The following is a 22,491-nucleotide window of genomic DNA, read 5'->3' on the forward strand; positions in this document are numbered from 1 at the left end:
TTTCTCTTGTGGTTGAAAGTTTCATTAGTGTAGCTTTGTTGAGGGTTATCTGAGTGTTTGTAAAACTTCTTAGCTTGACTAAGTGTGGCTTAGGGCAAGGAGGAAGTGCTCCCTCCATTGTACATCTAGTTGATCATATTTCATCAAAGAGAAGTTGCTCAACCTTGTGATTGGTCTTCAAGTTTGAGGATAGCTTGGTAGACAATTGGTTTGATTTCCTATTTTACTTTTTGTTTAATAAAATTCTCATTGCTTATATAAACTTGCTTTTCTGATCAATATTGCTATTGTCTTCTAATCTACTTGGTTGAGCGTTACTAGAAAAGAAGGTAAATTTTTATTAAAGAAAAAGTGCATAAATTTGGTCAAGATTTTAATCAACCCAATTCACCCCCCCTCTTGGTTGTCTTTGGGACTTACAAACTTTTATTCTCTTTTCTTTTCTTCTTTTTTTTTTCTTTTTCATTTTTTTAAAGTAAAGATAATAAACATTCCCTCAAAAGGATAATCATGAGAAAAGTATTGCACTTATTGACCATATTTATTGTTTAACTATGTAAAATCAAGTAAAGAGAAGAAATTTCATCATATTTGCAAAATATTGGCATAATTTTCTCCACTTTACAAGATATACTTTCCTATAAATGTACAAATTATAATCACATAATAGTCATTTCCAAATTAAATGATAAATGAAGTTTTCAAGTCACACAAATTTATCTCAAAAGTAGAAGGAATTTGAATTACTGATGGTATGGAACTTGTTGCCCTTTGGATAAAATTGAAAATTTTGAAATTTTTTGGGGCAAATTTGTAATTTTGGATAAGATTTTGCAAAAATTTTGGCAGAGTTTTCTCTTATAAATTGATAAAACTCCCTGACAACAAACCTAGTTTTGACCAAATTAAAGTACAAGAAATATTTCCAAGGCAAATCCAAATCATTTCCATCACAAGTCAATCACAACTAACATGTATAATCTCAATTCTCTCCCCCCCCCACACTTAACACACATTGTCCTTAATGTATAAAAAGGGAAACCAAGATAAAGAAAATAGTACTCCCTTATTGTTGCGATTGACGTATCATAGAGTATCACAAATCTTTGTCCGCTTATCTCCAAAACTCCATGAGTTCCATTGGCTATTACTTGCTACACCAAAATGGATGCCACGACAGGCACTACATTCTCAGGATTGATGCTGTGAGGAAGTTATTTATGGAATTCCAAAAGGATCCCATACATTTCATAACGTTTCAAACCACACAGACCAATTGATTGGTATCAATATGGGCAAATTACAACTTTCGGAAACAACTAGGCCTCAACATCATGTGGGTTAGGTTCCAGATCTGCACTTTCTAGACATTGAAGGACGTATATCCCACAAGGATCAACAGAAGAACAAAATACATGAACCATGCTCATATCCAAATTCACATGAATATTTAATTATTCTACTTCATATCTTCTCGGTTGAACTTTTCAATTTTTTTATGAATTTGAATTGAATAATGCATGGTGCATTGTTGAATTTGGATTATTTACATTTTTTCTAAGTGTTATTGAGGTTAATAAAAAATGTAAATGAGTTATAGTACTCAATCATCTTAGATTGGTTATTTAGTTGTCAATTGAAACTCAATTGATAGAAATAGCTGGATTCTTTTATTTTTGCTTTTGATTTTGTATTTCTTCATATTGATAAGCAGCATACAACTATGCATCTGTCTCATGATATTCATATTAAGATTCTCCAAATGAATATGGACACTTTTCTTCTTATATCTTTCTCTTTTGTTCTAAAAACTTCTATTTTTTGACATTGATATTTTTTATAATCTTAAAACTGTGGCTAATGCAATTAGTCACACTATTTCGAGTAAGAAAAATAGTTTTAACAAGTAGTTTTTCATTTTAATTACCAACATTATTGAGATTTAATCATTTGGAATGTTTCATACTTTTAATTACTACTACAATTAAATTGCAATAAATCTTATTTAAAGAACCAAGAGGCACGGAGCTTAATATAGGCACAATAAAAAGTAAGATCAAAGAGTGCTTACACTCTACAATGTCAAGACTCATACTTTTAATGTGTGTATGTATACATATATACTAGTAATATTACATGTGCTTTGCATGTGATTATATATATTTTTTTAATTTTTTTATATTTTTTGCACTAAAGTATTTTACAAAATTAATGTTAATTATTAACACCATAGTATTTTTTCTTTCTACTAGTTATAGAGTATATGTCATCTCTCTGTACACAAAGAAAGTATGGTAAATTATGATATAGTATTCTTGTCAAAATATATGAAGCAAAATTTGTGAAGTTACAATTTCTCGGTCTAGCTTTCAAGAACGATAATCAATGGTGTAACTATTTTTGGGTAGAGATCACATATCTTGTGTGCCAAAATATAAAACAAAATTTATTGAGTTACAATTTATAAATCTAGCCTTCAGAAGTGATACCAATATAACATTGAAACTACTATTATATGAGGATAGCAGTTATAATATGAGTAATACATTAGAACAATAGAGAGAGTAACGTGGGATATTTTAAAGTGAGGAAATGTAAATGATAAACACATGATAAATTTAGAGAGAACCACACTTAGCAAATTTTGTATCATAAGCATATGGGTCTAGCTTTCAAGAACAATAATTAATGGTGTAACTATTTTTGGGTAGAGATCGCATATCTTGTGTGCCAAAATATAAAACAAAATTTGTTGAGTTACAATTTATAAATCTAGCCTTCAGAAGTGATACCAATATAACATTGAGACGATGAAACTACTATTATATGAGGATAACAGTAATATGAGTAATACATTAGAACAATAAAGAGAGTAATATGGGATATTTTAAAGTGAGGAAATGTAAATGATAAACACATGATACATAAATTTAGAGAGAACCACACTTAGCAAATTTTGTATCATAAGCATATGGAGTTATTTTCATATAGTTTACACCACTCTTCATATGCTTACATTCACCAAAGTTTATAGTTATGATTGTGGCCCATTATTTTTCAATGCATTTTGATCTAGCAATTCTACATCTAAATGACTTCTTAAAGATTTCTTTGTTTACCAAAAATGACATTGTGGATATTTCTTAGATGACAGATTAACCACAAATTGACACTACCAAATTTTACACACAAGACAGTTTAGATAGTTAAAGTTAAGAGTATGTTTCATTCTAATCTTTTTTCCCTTCTTCTTTACCTCCTCTGTTGGAGATGGCTTCTATCTTTTTTCCCTTCTTCTTCTTTCATTCTAATCTCACCAAACAAATTAAACACAAGCAACTTAGCCTTCTTTATATTAAGGGCACTCTAACGTTCTTTTTGGTGTCATTTAAGTTGTCCTTTTCATTATTTCGATTGATTTGTTTGTTCACTTTATGTCATTTGATTATTGGTTTTCAGTTTTAGGGATCTTTTTTAGTTTGTTTGCTTGCTCTTAATGATGGATTTTAATTGTTTCATTATGCTATTTCAGTTATAGATAACTTTCGTATTCACCAATTAACATGATTGGTATTCATTTATTCGTCATTATTAAAATGGTTATTATCACTTTATCCACTTAATATTTGGCGTCATTATCAATTTCTCCCTTAACGTTATTTTTTAGTCATTTTACTCCCAAGACTAATGGTCAAACTTAATGGAGTTTATTGATTCAAGTGATAAGACATGTCTAACTTTTAAAATTATTATCATTTTATCCTCATAAACTATAACCTTATTATCAATTTACTAGATGTATTTTTTAGGCAATTTATTCCACCATTAAACCAACTTAATAAGTTGACAAACTTTGGAAGATAGCACCCATTTTTTTGTATAATAAAAAAAATAGAAACTTTAGAGTAGCTCTTCTCCTTTTTAGTATCAAGAAAAAGTTAAAACATTAATCTCTTTCTTTTTGGCAATCTTATTAATATTGAAAAAAAAATAGACAAAATAGGGGAGGAAGACAAATAGCTCAATTTTTTTTTAATACAAACAAGAAAGAATTCAATATTTTTATTATTTTAAAATTACTTTAGTTTTATGTTTATTACCCAATTTCAATCCCGAGAACATTAAAGTAATACGATAATATTAGATTCTTTCTTATTTTCTTTCTTTGTAAAATCTAATTTTCTATTTTCTTATGTCCTATCTCCTTTTCTTTTCCAAGTATTAGTAAGTGTGAAAAAAGAAATTTGATAAAACCCTTTTATTTTTATGTTTTTGGAATCTTAGAGTGAAAAAAAGGAAGAATAATTATTCCAACTTTTTATTTTTAATTATATATAAAAAAGGTAAATACATTTAAACATTTTTTAACATACTTTTTAGATTAACGATAAGGTAAAATATTTAGAGAGTAAAGCGATTTTAGAACTATAATTTAAAGGGATAAAGTGATAATAACAATGTAGTAATGTTATAAAATAAAAGGGTGTTTCTATCAAAAATTTATTAATATACTGAGTTGAATTACCTATGGGATGAAGTGACTAAAAGATAACATTAGGAAGTAAATTATGTGACAGCCCCACCTCACCCTAAGGCGAACCAAAAGGTTTGGCGGACCGCCTGCCCAACTCTCGTCGGGACTACGGATCTGGAACAGACATAAACCCTTCCAAACGCTAAAAAGAACTTCAAAAAGGTAACATTCAGAACCAAATGAGCCAAAGTAAAAGATACAATCAATCTTTGGTACAGCGTTCCCACGAAAATCAAAACGAAATGGAAGAGCCGCTGCTACGTCACAATCCATCCCAGTACCAGTACACTTTGTTTAACATGAGAGAATATACATGCCCAAATATATAGTAAGTTTACAAACCAAAAGGAAACATTGTATTAAGATACATTTAGGGTTTCCAACTTCCATGGAGCTATATAAAAGGGTGTTTATACAGGCTCAATTCATTCTTCAAAATGATCATTGGTCCAAAAGATGGTTCCCTGTAAGGAAAACAAGGATAACGGGACGGGAAGAGCTAAAAGCTCAATGAGGTACCAAAAGTATAAATGGTAGGAACAGTAGAACTCATGAAAAATCACTTTTAAGGCACATATTCACATCAAATACAAGAGATGAAAGAAAACCACAATGTAAAGGATACAGGTGGCTCTCAGGAGCCAAATCCCCGTTGCAATATTTGATCCAGCCTCGTTGACCCTCCGTCAACGTTCAAATGAAGGAACCAGTCCCGTAGAACACCACTTTAACGCCAAAATCCCGTTCACCAAACATACCCCTTACCGGGCCCGAACGCCAAACAGAAACAGGAATGGTAATACTCGAGTATACCGGAATCAAGAGTCTCAATACCCAAAGATTCCCCCAGGAACAGGCACCCATGGATTGTCAAATATCTCGACCAAGCCCACGCTGGCTCGATTTAATTAACTCTTCATGAAGTTGAGCTCAGGTTTAACAGGAAGGTCGTTGGATACTCTTCCAAACGACATCATAACAAGTTCAAGTACATAACAAGTACAAGTAATAGATTCCAGTTCGTTCAGTACAGGCAAGAGAACGAGTGTGATAAAGTACACTCTCGTCTCATACAAGATAAACAGTCAGGCAAGACATTCAACTAGCAATTTGCAAGTACAGGAAACCAGTTCAGCAATAATTTAGGGGAGTGGTGCACTCACCTGATCAAACAAGGATAATTTTGAAAGTTTCTTTCCCAAGTGTGGCTTTACTCGCCGGCACCTCCTAGAACAATCAAGGCAAACACTTAAGACTGGACTCCAAAACCTAATAAGTGTAATTCGCAAATAAAACTCGATTACAAGTCAGGTGCCTATCCAAATGAACCATTAATGTAAAACGAAGAGGTGACTTTGGAGTGAAAAGATAACGATTAGTTCTAAAGGCATGAACAACCTCAAAACCCTACCTACAATGACTGACCAACTTCAAATTTGAAGTAGAAAATGAAAGTAAGATCGATACTAGGAAAACAGGATTTTCCAGTTTCGCACAACCCTATATGAAAAATCATATCTCAAGTTTTGTAAGTCCAAAATTAGTAAAAATTATACCGTTGGAAAATACATTCAAAGGGCTATAACTTTCCAGAAAACACCTCATAAGATTCAGAACGCAAGTCAATCAAATTCAAGCCTCAAGTTGCTGCTTTATCCAGTGAAAGACAAAACAGGTACAATATTTTAGTCAACTTTGAAAAATCACCATAAATGGTACAGACATAAACAGGGTCTGAAATTTACACGGTTTATAGCCCTATGAATCTAGTTTAAAACGCAACAAATGGAATTGAATTCCGACATTCCTACATCAAGATATAGTAAATTTCCCGAGACTGTACAGAAGCTCCGCGAAAATTTTGACAGCATTTCCCTTGTCTTTCTTTACTTTCCAACCAAATCTCAACACCCACAAATCACAAGCTATCAAACACCTTTAATTAGCGCTACAATAAGACTCGAATACGAGTCATAAACCAAATCCACATATCACTAGAGTAAAATCATATGGAATGTATAAGGGCAAAATCAAACTAGGACATATGCGAAAACAAAGTTTGGGTTGGAAAACAAAAGGCAGGTTTGTTGTTGCTTAGCGGAATTCACGCAACTGAAGTTATCCTTGTCGGATTGAGGTGTAATTTACATCGTTTCGAAGTTAAGGAAAAGGACTACAATGTTGAAGAAGGCCACTCAGTCCAGTTTGTAGTGCAACTAGGTCAAAATGTCAATGTACCAAACCAGAACCGCATAAACAGGTTAACAAACCGCATTCTGGTTAAATAACCATAATTCAGGCTACCTAAGTCCAATTCAAGTGATTCCAAAGCCATCCTAAAGCTAAGATACCAAGCTATATTTCTTAAGAAGATATTAACAACCAAATCAGTCGTATTCCCAATCAAATTAACCAATTACCAAAGCTGAATTTCAGTTTCGGACAGAAACAGGATAGCAGGGGTATTTCAGTCTTTTCACAGGCTACGTTACTCCGATTGAGTTGAAATTTTGTAGGCAACTATAAAATACCATCATATACAACTTTCATGTTTTAACCCAAGGCTAATACGATCTCTAACTAGGAGAAACAGTACCAGGAAGAATGGGGTTAAATGAAACCCTAACTTCCGAAATTTCCTTTCAATGCGAAAATTTTCCGCAAATAGCCACAACTTACACCCTCTAGCTTCATTTTAGATCATTTCCAACCATCATCCAAGGCCACACCATAATAATCATATGAAAACAGAAAAATCATGATTAAATAGAAAAATGCACCAAATTCCACCAAAAGTCATGAAACAACACCTTAATCCATCACTTCATCTCACATAAGTCAATAATCAAACATTATTGAGAAGAAAGAAAGGTCCCTTAGTTACTCACCTTCACAACCCAAGAAATGGAGCAACTTAGCACCTTAATCCTCCAAACCACTTCACTAATCACCTCACAACCACTCACTTAAGGGTTTTAATGGAGCAAATACAAGATTAAACGGTTGGAATTGAAGATTGAACAAAATTGGAGCTAGAAATTTGGAGAGGATTTCCTTTCTTTTTCCTTGGAGGAGTTCGGCCACAAGAAGCTTGGAAATGAAGAAATTTTTCGTCAATTTTTTATTTATTTTGTAAAATGGTAAAAGAGTGAATAGTGGTCAAAAAATAAGACTTAATCTCCAAGTGATACTTGTCACTTTCAATTAATACATGGTTATCCTTTTGTCCCTCTCACACCAATTCATCTAGTAACCTCTAGTTATCTCTTAACACCTGCTAAATTAATCCCGGTATACGAATCTTAACCTAACTGGCCGAATTTTACCGAATTTTCTGCACTAGCGGGTCCCACGCCTGGTATACACTTCTAAAATCTCATGAACTAACTTATACTAGAAAAATGATTTTGAAACTATATTTACTCATAAAAATTATCTAGAAAATTTTTCTAACAAAGAAAATATAGAAAAGGCGTGCAGTTAAATGAAATAAAGGCTTGAAAATAAGAAAATTTCCGGGTCCTCACACTCTCTCCCCCTTAGAAGAATTTCGTCCTCGAATTTCCTTATCATCGCCTTCTTCGGAATACAAAATTTTTCTACTTCCTTCTCACAGTCAAATTGAGTATCCTTCTTAGCTAACGAATCTGTAACCTCATCCGTAAAGAAACCCTAACACATCACATGACGTTCCATAGAATCAAATTTCAAGTCTGCCCAAGTCATTTCTAACCTAGGCTCTTAACTATTTAATAGTCGGGTACAAGAATCCCAAAATAAGATAACTTCACAACTCGGGCTGGCCAATCCCAAGAGTAATTCATCTACAATCAAGATTTTTACATGACCTACAGATCTACTATCCCAAAGCACCATGATAAAGGTTTATATCTTATAATACTTCACGATCCATAGCTTATGCTCAAAGAGCACTTATACATTCGTACACATTCACGGAATCGGGACCATAACACCACTTGGGCCAAACTCACTCCGCGCAGAGACCACGCGAAGCAGCTTTGATACCACCTGTGACAGCCCCACCTCACCCTAAGGCGAACCAAAGGGTTTGGTGGACCGCCTGCCCAACTCTCGCCGGGACTACGGATCCGGAACAGACATAAACCCTTCCAAACGCTCAAAAGAACTTCAAAAAGGTAACATTCAGAACCAAATGAGCCAAAGTAAAAGATACAATCAATCTTTGGTACAGCGTTCCCACGAAAATCAAAACGAAATGGAAGAGCCGCTGCTACATCACAATCCATCCCAGTACCAGTACACTTTGTTTAACATGAGAGAATATACATGCCCAAATATATAGTAAGTTTACAAACCAAAAGGAAACATTGTATTAAGATACATTTAGGGTTTCCAACTTCCATGGAGCTATATAAAAGGGTGTTTATACAGGCTCAATTCATTCTTCAAAATGATCATTGGTCCAAAAGATGGTTCCCTGTAAGGAAAACAAGGATAACGGGACGGGGAGAGCTAAAAGCTCAATGAGGTACCAAAAGTATAAATGGTAGGAACAGTAGAACTCATGAAAAATCACTTTTAAGGCACATATTCACATCAAATACAAGAGATGAAAGAAAACCACAATGTAAAGGATACAGGTGGCTCTCAGGAGCCAAATCCCCGTTGCAATACTTGATCCAGCCTCGTTGACCCTCCGTCAACGTTCAAATGAAGGAACCAGTCCCGTAGAACACCACTTTAACGCCAAAATCTCGTTCACCAAACACACCCCTTACCGGGCCCGAACGCCAAACAGGAATAGGAATGGTAATACTCGAGTATACCGGAATCAAGAGTCTTAATACCCAAAGATTGCCCCAAGAACAGGCACCCATGGATTGTCAAATATCTCGACCAAACCCACGCTGGCTCGATTTAATTAACTCTCCATGAGGTTGAGCTCAGGTTTAACAGGAAGGTCGTTGGATACTCTTCCAAACGACATCATAACAAGTTCAAGTACATAACAAGTACAAGTAATAGATTCCAGTTCGTTCAGTACAGGCAAGAGAACGAGTGTGATAAAGTACACCCTCGTCTCATACAAGATAAACAGTTAGGAAAGAGATTCAACTAGCAATTTGCAAGTACAGGAAACCAGTTCAGCAATAATTCAGGGGAGTGGTGCACTCACCTGATCAAACAAGGATAATTTCGAAAGTTTCTTTCCCAAGTGTGGCTTTACTCGCCGGCACCTCCTAGAACAATCAAGGCAAACATTTAAGACTGGACTCCAAAACCTAATAAGTGGAATTCGCAAGTAAAACTTGATTACAAGTCAGGTGCCTATCCAAATGAACCATTAATGTAAAGCGAAGAGGTGACTTTGGAGTGAAAAGATAACGATTAGTGCTAAAGGCATGAACAACCTCAAAACCCTACCTACAATGACTGACCAACTTCAAATTTGAAGTAGAAAATGAAAGTAAGATCGATACTAGGAAAACAGGATTTTTCCAGTTTCGTGCAACCCTATATGAAAAATCATATCTCAAGTTTTGTAAGTCCAAAATTAGTAAAAGTTATACCGTTGGAAAATAAATTCAAAGGGCTATAACTTTCCAGAAAACACCCTCATAAGATTCAGAACGCAAGTCAGTCAAATTCAAGCCTCAAGTTGCTGCTTTATCCAGTGAAAGACAGAACAGGTACAATATTTCAGTGAAATTTGAAAAATCACCATAAATGGTACAGACATAAACAGGGTCTGAAATTTACACAGTTTATAACCCTATGAATCTATTTTAAAACGCAACAAACAGAATTCAATTCCGACATTCCTACATCAAGATATAGCAAATTTCCCGAGACTGTGCAGAAGCTCCGCGAAAATTTTGACAGCATTTCCCTTGTCTTTCTTTACTTTCCAACCAAACCTCAACACCCACAAATCACAAGCTATCAAACACCTTTAATTAGCGCTACAATAAGGCTCGAATACAAGTCATAAACCGAATCCACATATCACTAGAGTAAAATCATATGGAACGTATAAGTGCAAAATCAAACTAGGACATATGCGAAAACAAAGTTTGGGTTGGAAAACAAAAGGCAGGTTTGCTGTTGCTTAGCGGAATTCACGCAACTGAAGCTATCCTTGTCGGATTGAGGTGTAATTTACACCGTTTCGAAGTTAAGGAAAAGGGCTACAATGTTGAAGAAGGGCACTCAGTCCATTTTGTAGTGCAACTAGGTCAAAATGTCAATGTACCAAACCAGAACCGCATAAACAGGTTAACAAACCGCATTTTGGTTAAATAACCATAATTCAGGCTACCTAAGTCCAATTCAAGTGATTCTAAAGCCATCCGAAATCTAAGATACCAAGCTATATTTCTTAAGAAGACATCAACAACCAAATCAGTCATATTCCCAATCAAATTAACCAATTACCAAAGCTGAATTTCAGTTTCGGACAGAAACAGGACAGCAGGGGTATTTCAGTCTTTTCATAGGCTACGTTGCTCCGATTGAGCTGAAATTTTGCAGGCAACTATAAAATACCATCCTATACAACTTTCATGTTTTAACCCAAGGCTAATTCGGCCTCTAACTAGGATAAATAGTACCGGGCAGAATGGGGTTAAATGAAACCCTAACTTCCGAAATTTCCTTTCAATGCGGAAATTTTTCGCAAATAGCCACAACTTACACCCTCTAGCTTCATTTTAGATCATTTCCAACCATCATCCAAGGCCACACCATAATAATCATATGAAAACAGAAAAATCATGATTAAATAGAAAAATGCACCAAATTCCACCAAAAGTCATGAAACAACACCTTAATCCATCACTTCATCTCACATAAGTCAATAATCAAACATTATTGAGAAGAAAGAAAGGTCCCTTAGTTACTCACCTTCACAACCCAAGAAAAGGAGCAACTTAGCACCTTAATCCTCCAAACCACTTCACTAATCACCTCACAACCACTCACTTAAGGGTTTTAATGGAGCAAATACAAGATCAAACGGTTGGAATTGAAGATTGAACAAGATTGGAGCTATAAATTTGGAGAGGATTTCCTTTCTTTTTCCTTGGAGGAGTTCGGCCACAAGAAGCTTGGAAATGAAGAGATTTTTGGTCAATTTTTTATTTATTTGGTAAAATGGTAAAAGAGTGAATAGTGGTCAAAAAGTAAGATTTAATCTCCAAGTGACACTTGTCACTTTCAATTAATATATGGTTATCCTTTTGTCCCTCTCACACCAATTCATCTAGTAACCTCTAGTTATCTCTTAACACCTGCTAAATTAATCCCGGTATACGAAACTTAACCTAACTGGCCGAATTTTACCGAACTTTCCGCACTAGCGGGTCCCACGCCTACTATACACTTCTAAAATCTCATGAACTAACTTATACTAGAAAAATGATTTTGAAACCATATTTACTCATAAAAATTATCTAGAAAGTTTTTCTAACAAAGAAAATATAGAAAAGGCGTGCAATTAAATAAAATAAAGGCTTGAAATTAAGAAAATTTTCGGGTCCTCACAAATTAATAGTAATGGTATAATTTAAGGAGGTAAAGTAATAATAACCCTTATTAAAATGCATTGCAATTATTCTGTGGAGGGTAGTTTAGGTACTACAAAAAATAAGACACAATTCTGCTTACATTGCTTACACTGCTTGTAAAGCACAAGCAAGGAGTCATGTGTTCTGCCCTCCCTGGGTTAGCTCTTCTGGTAGCAAGCGCCTCTTCAGACCACGCTTATCAGGTTTCGAGTCTTGCCTGGGGCTACCGCGTCCGAGGGGGTAGGGCCTCCCCTCTCGGGCCGCAGGGGGATTAGTCGGGCCGAAGACCCAAATACCCCCTGTGTCTGAAAAAAAAAAAAAAAAAAAAAAGGACTCGTTTGTTCTAAGAGCAAATTTTTTTTAGTAAAGATAATAGTATTTGTATTAAATAAAATATATATACAAAGTAAAGTTTGAAGTGTACTGCAATGATAGTCAAAGAGTTTTATATTTAGATGTTTTATCTTAATAACCATCATTATTTATCATAATTTAAATTTAATGTTACACTTTCGTAAATATTATCACAATTTAAATATAATGAGTGTGATTAATAGTCGAAGGTAGTTTGGGTATAATGAAAACTAAGACAACTTTTTGCTTACCCTCCTAAGTACCAAAACTCATGATATTTTTATATACAGTATAGATATATGTACACATTAGCTTAAGGAACACTACTAGAAAATTAGTCCTAAATCTGTCAAAGTTTCAAAAATCTATATAGCTAAGCTAATATAAAAACTATAAAGCATAAATCTTCCACACTGTGTGCCAATAAACGATCAAACCAACCACTTAGCCGTCAGCGAAGAACTTCAACATCAACATGAGTCAAACTTATTTTAAGACTGGAGAATTTCAATCAGCATCTTTTGGGCATTGGTGGACATTCAAAATTAGCTTAAGGAATACTACGGGAAAATTTGTCCTAAATCTGTCAAAGTTTCAAAATCTCTATGTAGCTAAGCTAATATAAAAACTATAGAGCATAAATCTTCCACATTGTTTGCCAATGAAGAACTTCAATATCAACCTGGACAAACTTGTTTTGCGACTTGAGAATTTCAATCAGCTTCTTCTGGGCATTGGTGGACTATCAAAAGGATTATTTGAGTTTTCAAAGCAACTGTTTGATGGTCGATTGTTCATAAGATTGTCCAAATCTGGGAAATCTATAGTGGTTCCAAAATCAATCTCTGGCGACAAATTGAAGGTCTCATAATCCTTCGTAATGTTCCACATAGCCTTTCTTGGTTTAACGTCCGGAGCTTCTCTCAAATATTTCGGCGTCAAAACATTCTCCATTGGATACACAAAACCTTTGTAATTTACTGGTTTTGCTCCACAATTAAATGGTATCTGGAAATTATTGTTGAAGCACTTAACGGAGTCTGCAAGTAAAGAAGTTCCCATCACATTGGACATTTCATGGAGTCCGATGTGGTATTCAGATTGAACAAGTCCGGACGAAGCTTCGAATGCTTTCAACTCCCTGTCAAGTCCACCTAGATCATTCCTATTACCCATGTCCATATCTAGAGGATACGCATTGTTTTGATCAAGTCTTTCATTCCCTTGGGGAGTTGGATAGTCGTTTTGATCAAGATCTTCAGAATCTTCATTGCGCGGTCGGCTTTTGAAGGATTTATCAGTTTTCTTGTATATCCTGCATAGAACAAAATCATCCAACTACAAAGACAGAAACAACAGCATATATTTTAGTAAAAGAAGAAAAAGTTCGTGAAGTAGAATTTTATTAGTTCTAAGAAAAAGTTATACCCTCATGTCCATTGTATTTGATCTCTTTCTTGGAGGTTCCTTCACTCTATATTCGTGCATTATCCAGTTGGTTTTTACCCCTTTCGGGGGTTTTCCTTCATAAAAAACCAATGCCTTCCTGAATCCCACCAGGGAACCGTCGTGGTTGACAGGTTTGTCTGCTCCAGTAGCCTTCCAATATCCAGTTCCAGTAGCTCGATTTGGTCGTTCCCCATTTCGATATTTTCGGTTTCTTGGGGTGAAAAAGTACCACTCCTTTTCACCTATTGGTGGATATCTCTCTGAAGAGATTACAGTAAATACCAAGACATAAAATTTAAGTCTATTGAATGCATGATAAGTTTAACAAGTTTATAAGGTAATTATATGTAAACCAAGAACATAAAGCAATGGCAAACAATGCCATCAGTCACGAGTTAAGCATGCAAAGATTGGCACAACTTGTGTCTAAGAATTGGTAGATTTGGATAGGGAGATTTGAAAACTTATTGTTATTTATTCATTCAGATAGATAGTGTAACAGCACAGATAGTGTAACAGGTGTCCCAAGAATAGGTAGATTCAAACTTGGATTGTAATTTATTTTGAAAATATTCATTCAAATAGATAGTATAACAGAGGATAAAGATGATTTTTTGACGCAAAAATGGTTTTCATAGGGCATGGAGTGGTCAAATTTCATGTTGCGGAGTAATTAAGTAATTAACAGAAAATGTAACACAAAAGAAAGTTACATTACTTTTTTTTCATTGCAGAAAATGCTTTTCAGAACAATCATTTTAAGTTCGGTTTATCGTACAAAATTTTATTATTATGTCAATTGACATATTTTTAATAAATCCAACCGTCTAACAATGTATACACGACAAGACCACAAGTTAAACAAAAAACTGCATTTACGAATTGACACATTTTCAGTAAATCCAGCATCTATCAATGTATACACGACAAGACCACATGATAAACAAAAACAACAGAACCAAAAGCAGAACACAAAACCAAAAGAGAAGCAGAGGAAACAGTAAAGTCACCAAATACGAAAATCAATATCATCATATAAAACGAATTAAAATAAATAACACATGAAACTGAATAACAAAACCAGAACTTGAAACCGTAATAGTCTCTTATGTTATGTATAATTTCTGCTCCTCTATATACAAAGTAAACGTTCAATTAATGCCATATTACTTACAAAAAAAAAAAGAACTAAAAAGCCATATTGGTTAGGCAGTTAATAATCCAGAATTTCAACAACAGGATTACAACAGAACCATGCAATCATAAAGGCTGAAAGCTAACAAAGAACTTTGAATAAAGCTGCTTAAAAGATATCGTCCCATGCAAAATAATAAATAAAAGAAAAATAAAAAACCAAGACCTGTAAACCTAAACGAACTAACCTGAAATCTTATCTGGACTGTGCTGATAGAGATTGACATGTCTAATCTGGTTACGAGGCAATTCGTCCTTAGCAATCTTTTTCCTCAGGTAAAAAACAATGAGTTCACCGTCCTTGGGACAAAATCTATACCCCGGCGGAAACGACTCGAAAAAGGCATGATCAATAAACTCCTCTTCTTCATCAAAAAATTCATTCACACCATCATTATTAGAAGAAGCATTGCTGCTTGATCCAGCCAAGAGTAATGGTTCTTCTTGTTGTAGTTCAGTGCTTGATGTAGGCAAGAGTAATGGTTTTTCTTGTTGTAGTTCATTAAAAGGAGGAGGAAGACTTTGAATAGTATTTGGAGATGTACCAAAAACCTCACGTATCGGCTGATTCTGCTGGTCCATCTCCATGGTGTTGAAACAAACTCCTCTTGGTAGAAGACAATTTTGACTTGGAAGGGTTTTGATAAGAATTTTACTTGGAAACAAAATAGGTTTCTTTTGATGAAAGACGGGATATTAATAGAGAGAAAGACCAGGAAAATGGGATGTATGCAGAATTGCAAATATCAAACCTGAAGTCTATCTACTACTGGTTCATAGAGTTAACAACCAAATCTAGGTATTTTAGATTACGTCTATCAGAAATATATGCTGTTATTTTTAAGCCTATCGGGATATGCTGTTATTTCTAAACCTATCGGGATTTGAAACCTAATATTTCGTTTTGTACTCATTAAACAGGATATTTGTATTTTATAGCATTTGTCGTTCTTATATATTGACAAATAATATCACATATTGTTTCTATAATTTATATCTACTATATTCCATTAAAATAAAATATTGATTTTGGTTGGTGGTCAAAACCTACATATGTATTTCAAATAAGTGGGATCAAATATTCTTTGTTGAACTTTGTCCATTGTGCTTAGCTAACCTCTTGAACAGTAGAAAATTAAAAAAAATTTTCTTCTAGTCTAGTCATCCACGCTCTTGATCAGCTGAAAATTTAAAAAAAAAAATTTCTTCTCATGTCTAGTCATCCACGCTATACTTGGAATCTACGTGAAATCATATGTGCTAACTGAGAATAATTGTAATTCATTGTGCAATTATTTGTTCTTTTTCATAAAAATACAGTGATATTCGGTGATTGCAATATTTCCTATGGTAGAATCACTCTTTTCCAACCTTGTTACACCATAACATAATATTAATAAGATAACATTAATCATAGTATTAATCAATTATAGTAATAATTTTGCAACATTGAAAATGACAATATAAAAAGTAATACACACCTAACAACCAAATTAAAATAGTTTAGAAAATATGAAACAATATGAGACAATGATTCAACTTCCTTTGGGCAGCGATGGACTTTCCATGGGTTGGTATGTGCGAGTATTGTCCAATCTGAATAAATTGAAAGCCAAATTTTTGTTAGACATGACAAAAATAAGGGAATTTTGGATATGAAATGCCGAATTCAGATTGACCAAACCATGCCAATGCTCTATACATATAAGTACGAATTTATAAAAAAAATAATTATTCTCCCAGGAGAGTTTCCCTTAAACTTTACAGTCTAGTCCCTCGTATACCATACCATGCCAATGCTCTAGGGGTGGCAAACGGGTCGGGTTCGGGTTGGCGGGTCGGGTTGAGGCTTAAGTATAACAAAGCACCTGCTGACCCGAACCCGACCCGCCAACCCGAAACGGGTCAGGGTACCTGACACGAACCCGAAAATTTCGGGTTGGCGGGTTGGCGGGTTGACCCGAAATGACCCGAAACTTAATTTTAATTTATTAATTTATCACTGTAATTTCTAATAAAATCAATTTTTTCACAAAATTAATTACATCATCAAGTAATAAAAATTTAAATAAATAATTTCAAACCAAATCTAAAATAAATTAAACACCATAAAAGTGTTTTATCCCAAACCAAATATAATTTAAATTAAAACAACATAAAAGTAAAAAATAACATCATATATTATTTGCCCAAATATAATAATTTTAACTTCACACAAGTTAAATAAATTCATTTAGGATTAAGTAATTAATGCCTTTGGAAAAAAAGAATGATTTAGTTTAGTTAGATAAAATAATTTTTATGTTTATTAAATTAGTTTTAATTCGTAAACGGGTCACATCGGGTCATATCAGGTCACCACAGGTTGACCCGAAATTGACCTGTTTTCTTTTCGGGTTCATCGGGTTCGACCCGATTCTGACCCGAACTCCCAAAACCTCAACCCAAACCCATTAATTTCGTGTTAGCTTCGTGTCGTGTTTTCGGGTCGTGTCAGGAATTGCCACCCCTACAATGCTCTATATGAATGGTACTCTATGCCACTACTAGCCATGTGAGAGCTCTTGCAAAATATCAATTATCAAATCAAACTAATAGCGTCGACTAGAAAGAAGGGTCAACAGTGTCCATGTGTTTTAAGATGAAGATGTACGGAAAACAAGAAAATCATATGCAGGTTTCTGAATCATAATCTAGCCTTCTCAATTTCATGTCTAACCCAAGCTTCTCAATTTCATGTCTAACCCAAAGTTCCAAATATCAGATAATCCAAACATAGAAACAAAATACTAAATAGCTTCAATTTGTTAAATCCAAACTATTTTGTTGGGGGTAGTTAAGTTTTTCCCAATCCGTTTGGTCGAATTGGTTGGTTTCTTGCAGGCATTTTCCATGGATTAAAATATATTGAGAAAAGTAGGGGAACAAATTTGTCCGTCACCATTAGCATGTGACAGCAAAAAAGGAAAAAATAAGTGGTGATGATCTTAGATAATAATGTCTGAAATTTCTGGGTTTAAATTCTAAATAAGAACAATGAAACGATGAAACAAAGATGAGTCATTCAACATCTAGTAAAAAATAAAAAAAAAAGTGGTATCAAGGTAAAGCATATTTAAAAGATACTAACCAAAAACTCGAAGAACCAAACCTGAAATTTGATCGGGACTGTGCTGGTAGAACTTAAAGTGTCTTTTTGGGTTAGGAGGCAATGATTCCTAGGATATGTTCTCTGGAGTAGTTAGTGTTTAATAGGTTAAGAATTACTCGAAAAATAAAAGTAATTTCAGATATTAATCTTACAAACTAATGTTCATCTAGTACAAAACCACCAAGCTTTGTAGATGTCTATGAAATCCGTCTTATTGTGAATATTTATCGATTTTACGCATGGACTACCTCTTGAAGGCTCCTAGATAATTCAAATAATAAAAAGATAAACAACATGTGAAGGTTCCTAGATTGTTGTGAAATATTTAGTCATCAAATTATGTAAAAGTTTCGATTAAGTTCACTAACCTAGTTAACAAATTAATTTGGTCCGATGATTTGATCAGAAAATTCATATTTCTATTTTAGTAACAAATCATTTATTCTGGTTCGCAGATATATTAGCAACTAGTTCTACCCATGCATTTTAAACGTTATCACTTTTTATTGGACAGAAAATAAAATTATTACAAGTCACAAATTTTAAATAATGGAAATAATGATGTATTTTACTCTGAGCAACACATCTCACTTTTTTCCTTTTCACAAAATATCTCACATGTAAAAGATAATTAACTGTGAACCTTTTTTTTTTTTTTTGCTAATTTCGTTTAGAAATAGAGTTTTAAATCAGTAAGACTATAATATGGGGTTTTGCATTTATACTCTACAAGTCTGTGTTTGGATGGGTAGATTTGGATGTATTTGATTTCAAATTCACAATCCAATTCCACTCCACTGTTTAGATAATATTTTGATGGGTTAATTCCATTTTGTCCCCTCAATCTATGCACGAAATCTCACTTCAGTTCCTGAACTTCAAAATGGGACACTTAAGTTTCTAAACTACAAATTATGTTCCAATTAAGTAAAACCGGTGACAGAATAAAAACACTTAACGGCGTATTAGGAATGTGGAGAACATGCTCCTATAGCATGATTGTGTAAGTGTTACAAACCAAAAAAAAAGGACATAAAAGTGATTTCATCTTTTGTACTTGATTTTCACACGAAAACTACAAACTACAAAGCAGACTTAAATTTATTACGACCGAAGTATTCATTTGACTGTAACAATTACTACAGCTTACAAGAGATAAAATTGATTTGATTGGCAAACAAAAATTTCTACTAATGGGTGGAGTGTGTGGAGGGTTTGCGAGCAGGTGGTTTTCTTAAAGGGATGGAATTTATTGATTGATCATTGATAGGCATAGGCACAGCAGAAGTATGCGATGCGATGAGATGAGATGAATTTGGTAGTCTGTCAGCATTCAGTTACCGTCGGAAGAGTGGGAATTTTGTGGGGGTGCGACTGCGACAACGACGCCAGGATTCACCAATTGGTGGCCCTGAGCCATCACCAAAGACTTGTAGATCTCGACGATCATCTTCTCGTCGTACTCTTTGAGCGGGCGCAACCCAAACCCGCTGATGCCCTCCCCAGGATATCCGGCCACCCTGCTGTTGACGAACCGGCTGCTGGCCAGCTTGGTCATCAAATTAATGTAGGCATCCCGACGTCCCAGGATAAATTTCTTGGGCGAGAATCTTAATCTTAGTTTCAGCTTCAGCCTGGGAGTCAACCTTATCCTCCAGAACAGCCTCCTCCGGCTTGACCCGTTTTCCGTCGCCAACTCCACCACCCTTCTCTTCCTCCGTCGACTACCGTTCCCATCTAGTTTCTCGTATCCTCTCCTCATCCAGTAACCCTTTACGCCCTTGTAAGCAGTGGTTGTTACCCCAGTCTGCTTTGTAGTTTGTAGCCATCTCCCTTCTACCACTTGGGTTGTGTCAAACTTCGGCAGTAGTTCGGATCCGACGAAGAAGCTACTGCTATTGGTGATAATGCTACTTAGGGAAGAAAAAACTGGAGAGTGAATGACAACTATAAGGGGAAGGGAAAAGAGGTTGTCTACTGCATCAATTGGTTGGATTCTTTTCAGTGAACTCCATCCTTTTTTTCTTGATATTGGTCGGAAAAGTTGAGAAAAGGGCATGATGGAAGAAGAAAAAAAGGAAAAAAAAGGGAATGATGAAGAAGGAAAAGACAAAAAAAAAAAAAAAAAAAAGTTGAAATTTCTTTTATGTCCTTTTTTTGGTTTATAACACTTACAAAAGATGAAATCACTTTTATGTCCCTTTTTTTTCCGGTTTGTAACAGTTATACAATCATGCTATAGGAGCGTGTTCTCCACATTCCTAATACGCCGTTAAGTTTTTTGATTCTGTCACCGATTTTACTTAACTAGAACATAAATTGTAGTTTATAAACTTAAATGTCCCATTTTGAAGTTCAATGACTGAAGTGGAATTTCGTGCATAGTTTGAGGGGACAAAATGGAATTAACCCTATTTTGATGGAAGGAATTTCAGATTCAAAGTAATTAGGAAGGGATTTCATCCACGTGAAACTTGACACTTCAATTCTCTCCTCCATCTAGTCATTTGAATTTCATAGGACGAAGATCGCAGATCTCTTGTTGGAGTATTTTAAAAAAGATGTCACATGTTTTTTTTTTTTAATTCAAATATTATAAGTTACAAATTCTTTCATGAATTTTCAACTACAATTCAACCATTCAAGGTGTAACTTGCCCTTAGAATGTGATTTATATCAATAATTGTGTAACCTATATTCTGGTTGGTTTTGTGGACTAATTTAGCGGTTTTCACCATTAGATAATGAATTTAGACCTTTTCAAATTGTAGATGAAAATTGAGGTATTTTACTCCTATTTTCTCAAACTATGAAAGAGGTTTCTTCAACCAAGTCTTTCATACTTTGACTATCTCTAGTCACTGCACGAAATATCTACACAATATATAATGCCTGTACGTTAATTACCCAATTACATTTTGTCAATACAACTACAAATAACCACTCTAAATATTGCAACTATCAAATTGCTATAATCAAATAAACCAAAGCTTTTCATGAAAATTTTATATAAGTGTTTTGTGAGTAAAAAACAAAATTTATTAAAAATTGATTCATTTTAATTATTCTCTAATTGCATACACATTGGGTGTGCCCTTAACACTAGTTAAAATAATGCTAGTTGCCGTTAATTGTCTAACTTACCCACATTTAGTGACAATTGGTCGTTTAGCGTCTTTTCTAATTTCATTAAAATAATGATTATAAATTCTGTTTAAATTTTTTAAACTAAAATAGCAAGTTTGTGCATTAAAGTAGTAACTTTAATCATTCATCAAATTTATCATTTCATTTGTAAAACTTACCATTTTTAACAAAAACCTATCGTCATTGTAGACACCAATTTTTTTTTAATTTCAACACAATTATTTTATTTTTATTCTTCACTTACAAAAAAGCCTAAGTAGTTATTTTCATTTTTATTTTTGTAGTTTTGTGCAAAAAGGTGCAAAGGGGAAAAGAAAAATGGGATTTTAAAATTGGAAAAAATAGTAGAGGTTTTCTTTGTTTCTAACCCAACAAAAATTCCAACCAAAATACCCAATCTTAAATCTACCCAAAACCCTACCAAAAATCCCCCTAAAATCCAGATAAAACCCAAACGAAAGCCCATGCAAAAGAAGCAAAAGCTTGGAAGTAAGCCTGAAGGAAAAGAGGCCCATCGGCCCATTAAAAAAAAAGGCCCTTCACGCTCTCCTCTCGTTGCAGACGAAGGGACCAGTACAACAGACAAAATCGTGAGGAATTTTTCTTCTTGGCTAGATTTTTTATTCTTTCTTTCTACCCAAGGCTAGCATAGTACAAGGCATAGTTATTAAACTCGGCCCGGAGAGGAGACCGGCGAAGGGGGTGGGTCAACGGGTCACTGGTTCAACCAGTGGGTCACTACATATATTTAAATATTATGTCTTATAATTTTTGATATAGGAGATATGATATAAATTGTAATAAACAATGTCATAACAAATGTTCATTTAATTTAATTTGCTATAGAATATTTAATTCATATAAGAATCAGCGAAACATAAATTTAATTAATAATCCATTAAATTTCAAGTGTAAAATTTTATATGTTTAGTGTAATTATCTAGGTTACTTACGAATTTTAAGTGCAAAAAATTATTAAAAACAATAATTGTCTTTAAAATAAATTATGTAATATGTTATTTTTGAAATCTATTTTATAATTTATAGAATTTAGGGGTCATAAGTTTTTATTAAAAGATTCCAAATAAATTTGTTTTGGAGAATTTAAAAAAATA

General features: G+C 34.1%; 2 protein-coding genes across 2 annotated transcripts; both read right to left on the reverse strand.

Annotated features, from left to right (window-relative positions):
- Positions 1–13,090: 13,090 nt before the first annotated feature.
- On the reverse strand, positions 13,091–15,666 carry LOC113692886 (uncharacterized). The gene is made up of 3 exons (XM_027211497.2): positions 15,267–15,666; positions 13,864–14,144; positions 13,091–13,773 (listed from the first exon to the last, which is right to left on the reverse strand). Exons 1-3 carry the CDS (start codon positions 15,664–15,666, stop codon positions 13,153–13,155), a joined length of 1,302 nt encoding a protein of 433 aa, XP_027067298.1. The 3' UTR covers positions 13,091–13,152.
- Positions 15,667–19,562: 3,896 nt separating this feature from the next.
- On the reverse strand, positions 19,563–19,991 carry LOC140016608 (uncharacterized). The gene has a single exon (XM_072070175.1). It carries the CDS (start codon positions 19,989–19,991, stop codon positions 19,563–19,565), a length of 429 nt encoding a protein of 142 aa, XP_071926276.1.
- Positions 19,992–22,491: the final 2,500 nt, after the last annotated feature.

This window comes from Coffea arabica, chromosome 1e, assembly GCF_036785885.1.
Source record: "Coffea arabica cultivar ET-39 chromosome 1e, Coffea Arabica ET-39 HiFi, whole genome shotgun sequence".
In the NCBI taxonomy this organism is placed as follows: domain Eukaryota; kingdom Viridiplantae; phylum Streptophyta; class Magnoliopsida; order Gentianales; family Rubiaceae; genus Coffea; species Coffea arabica.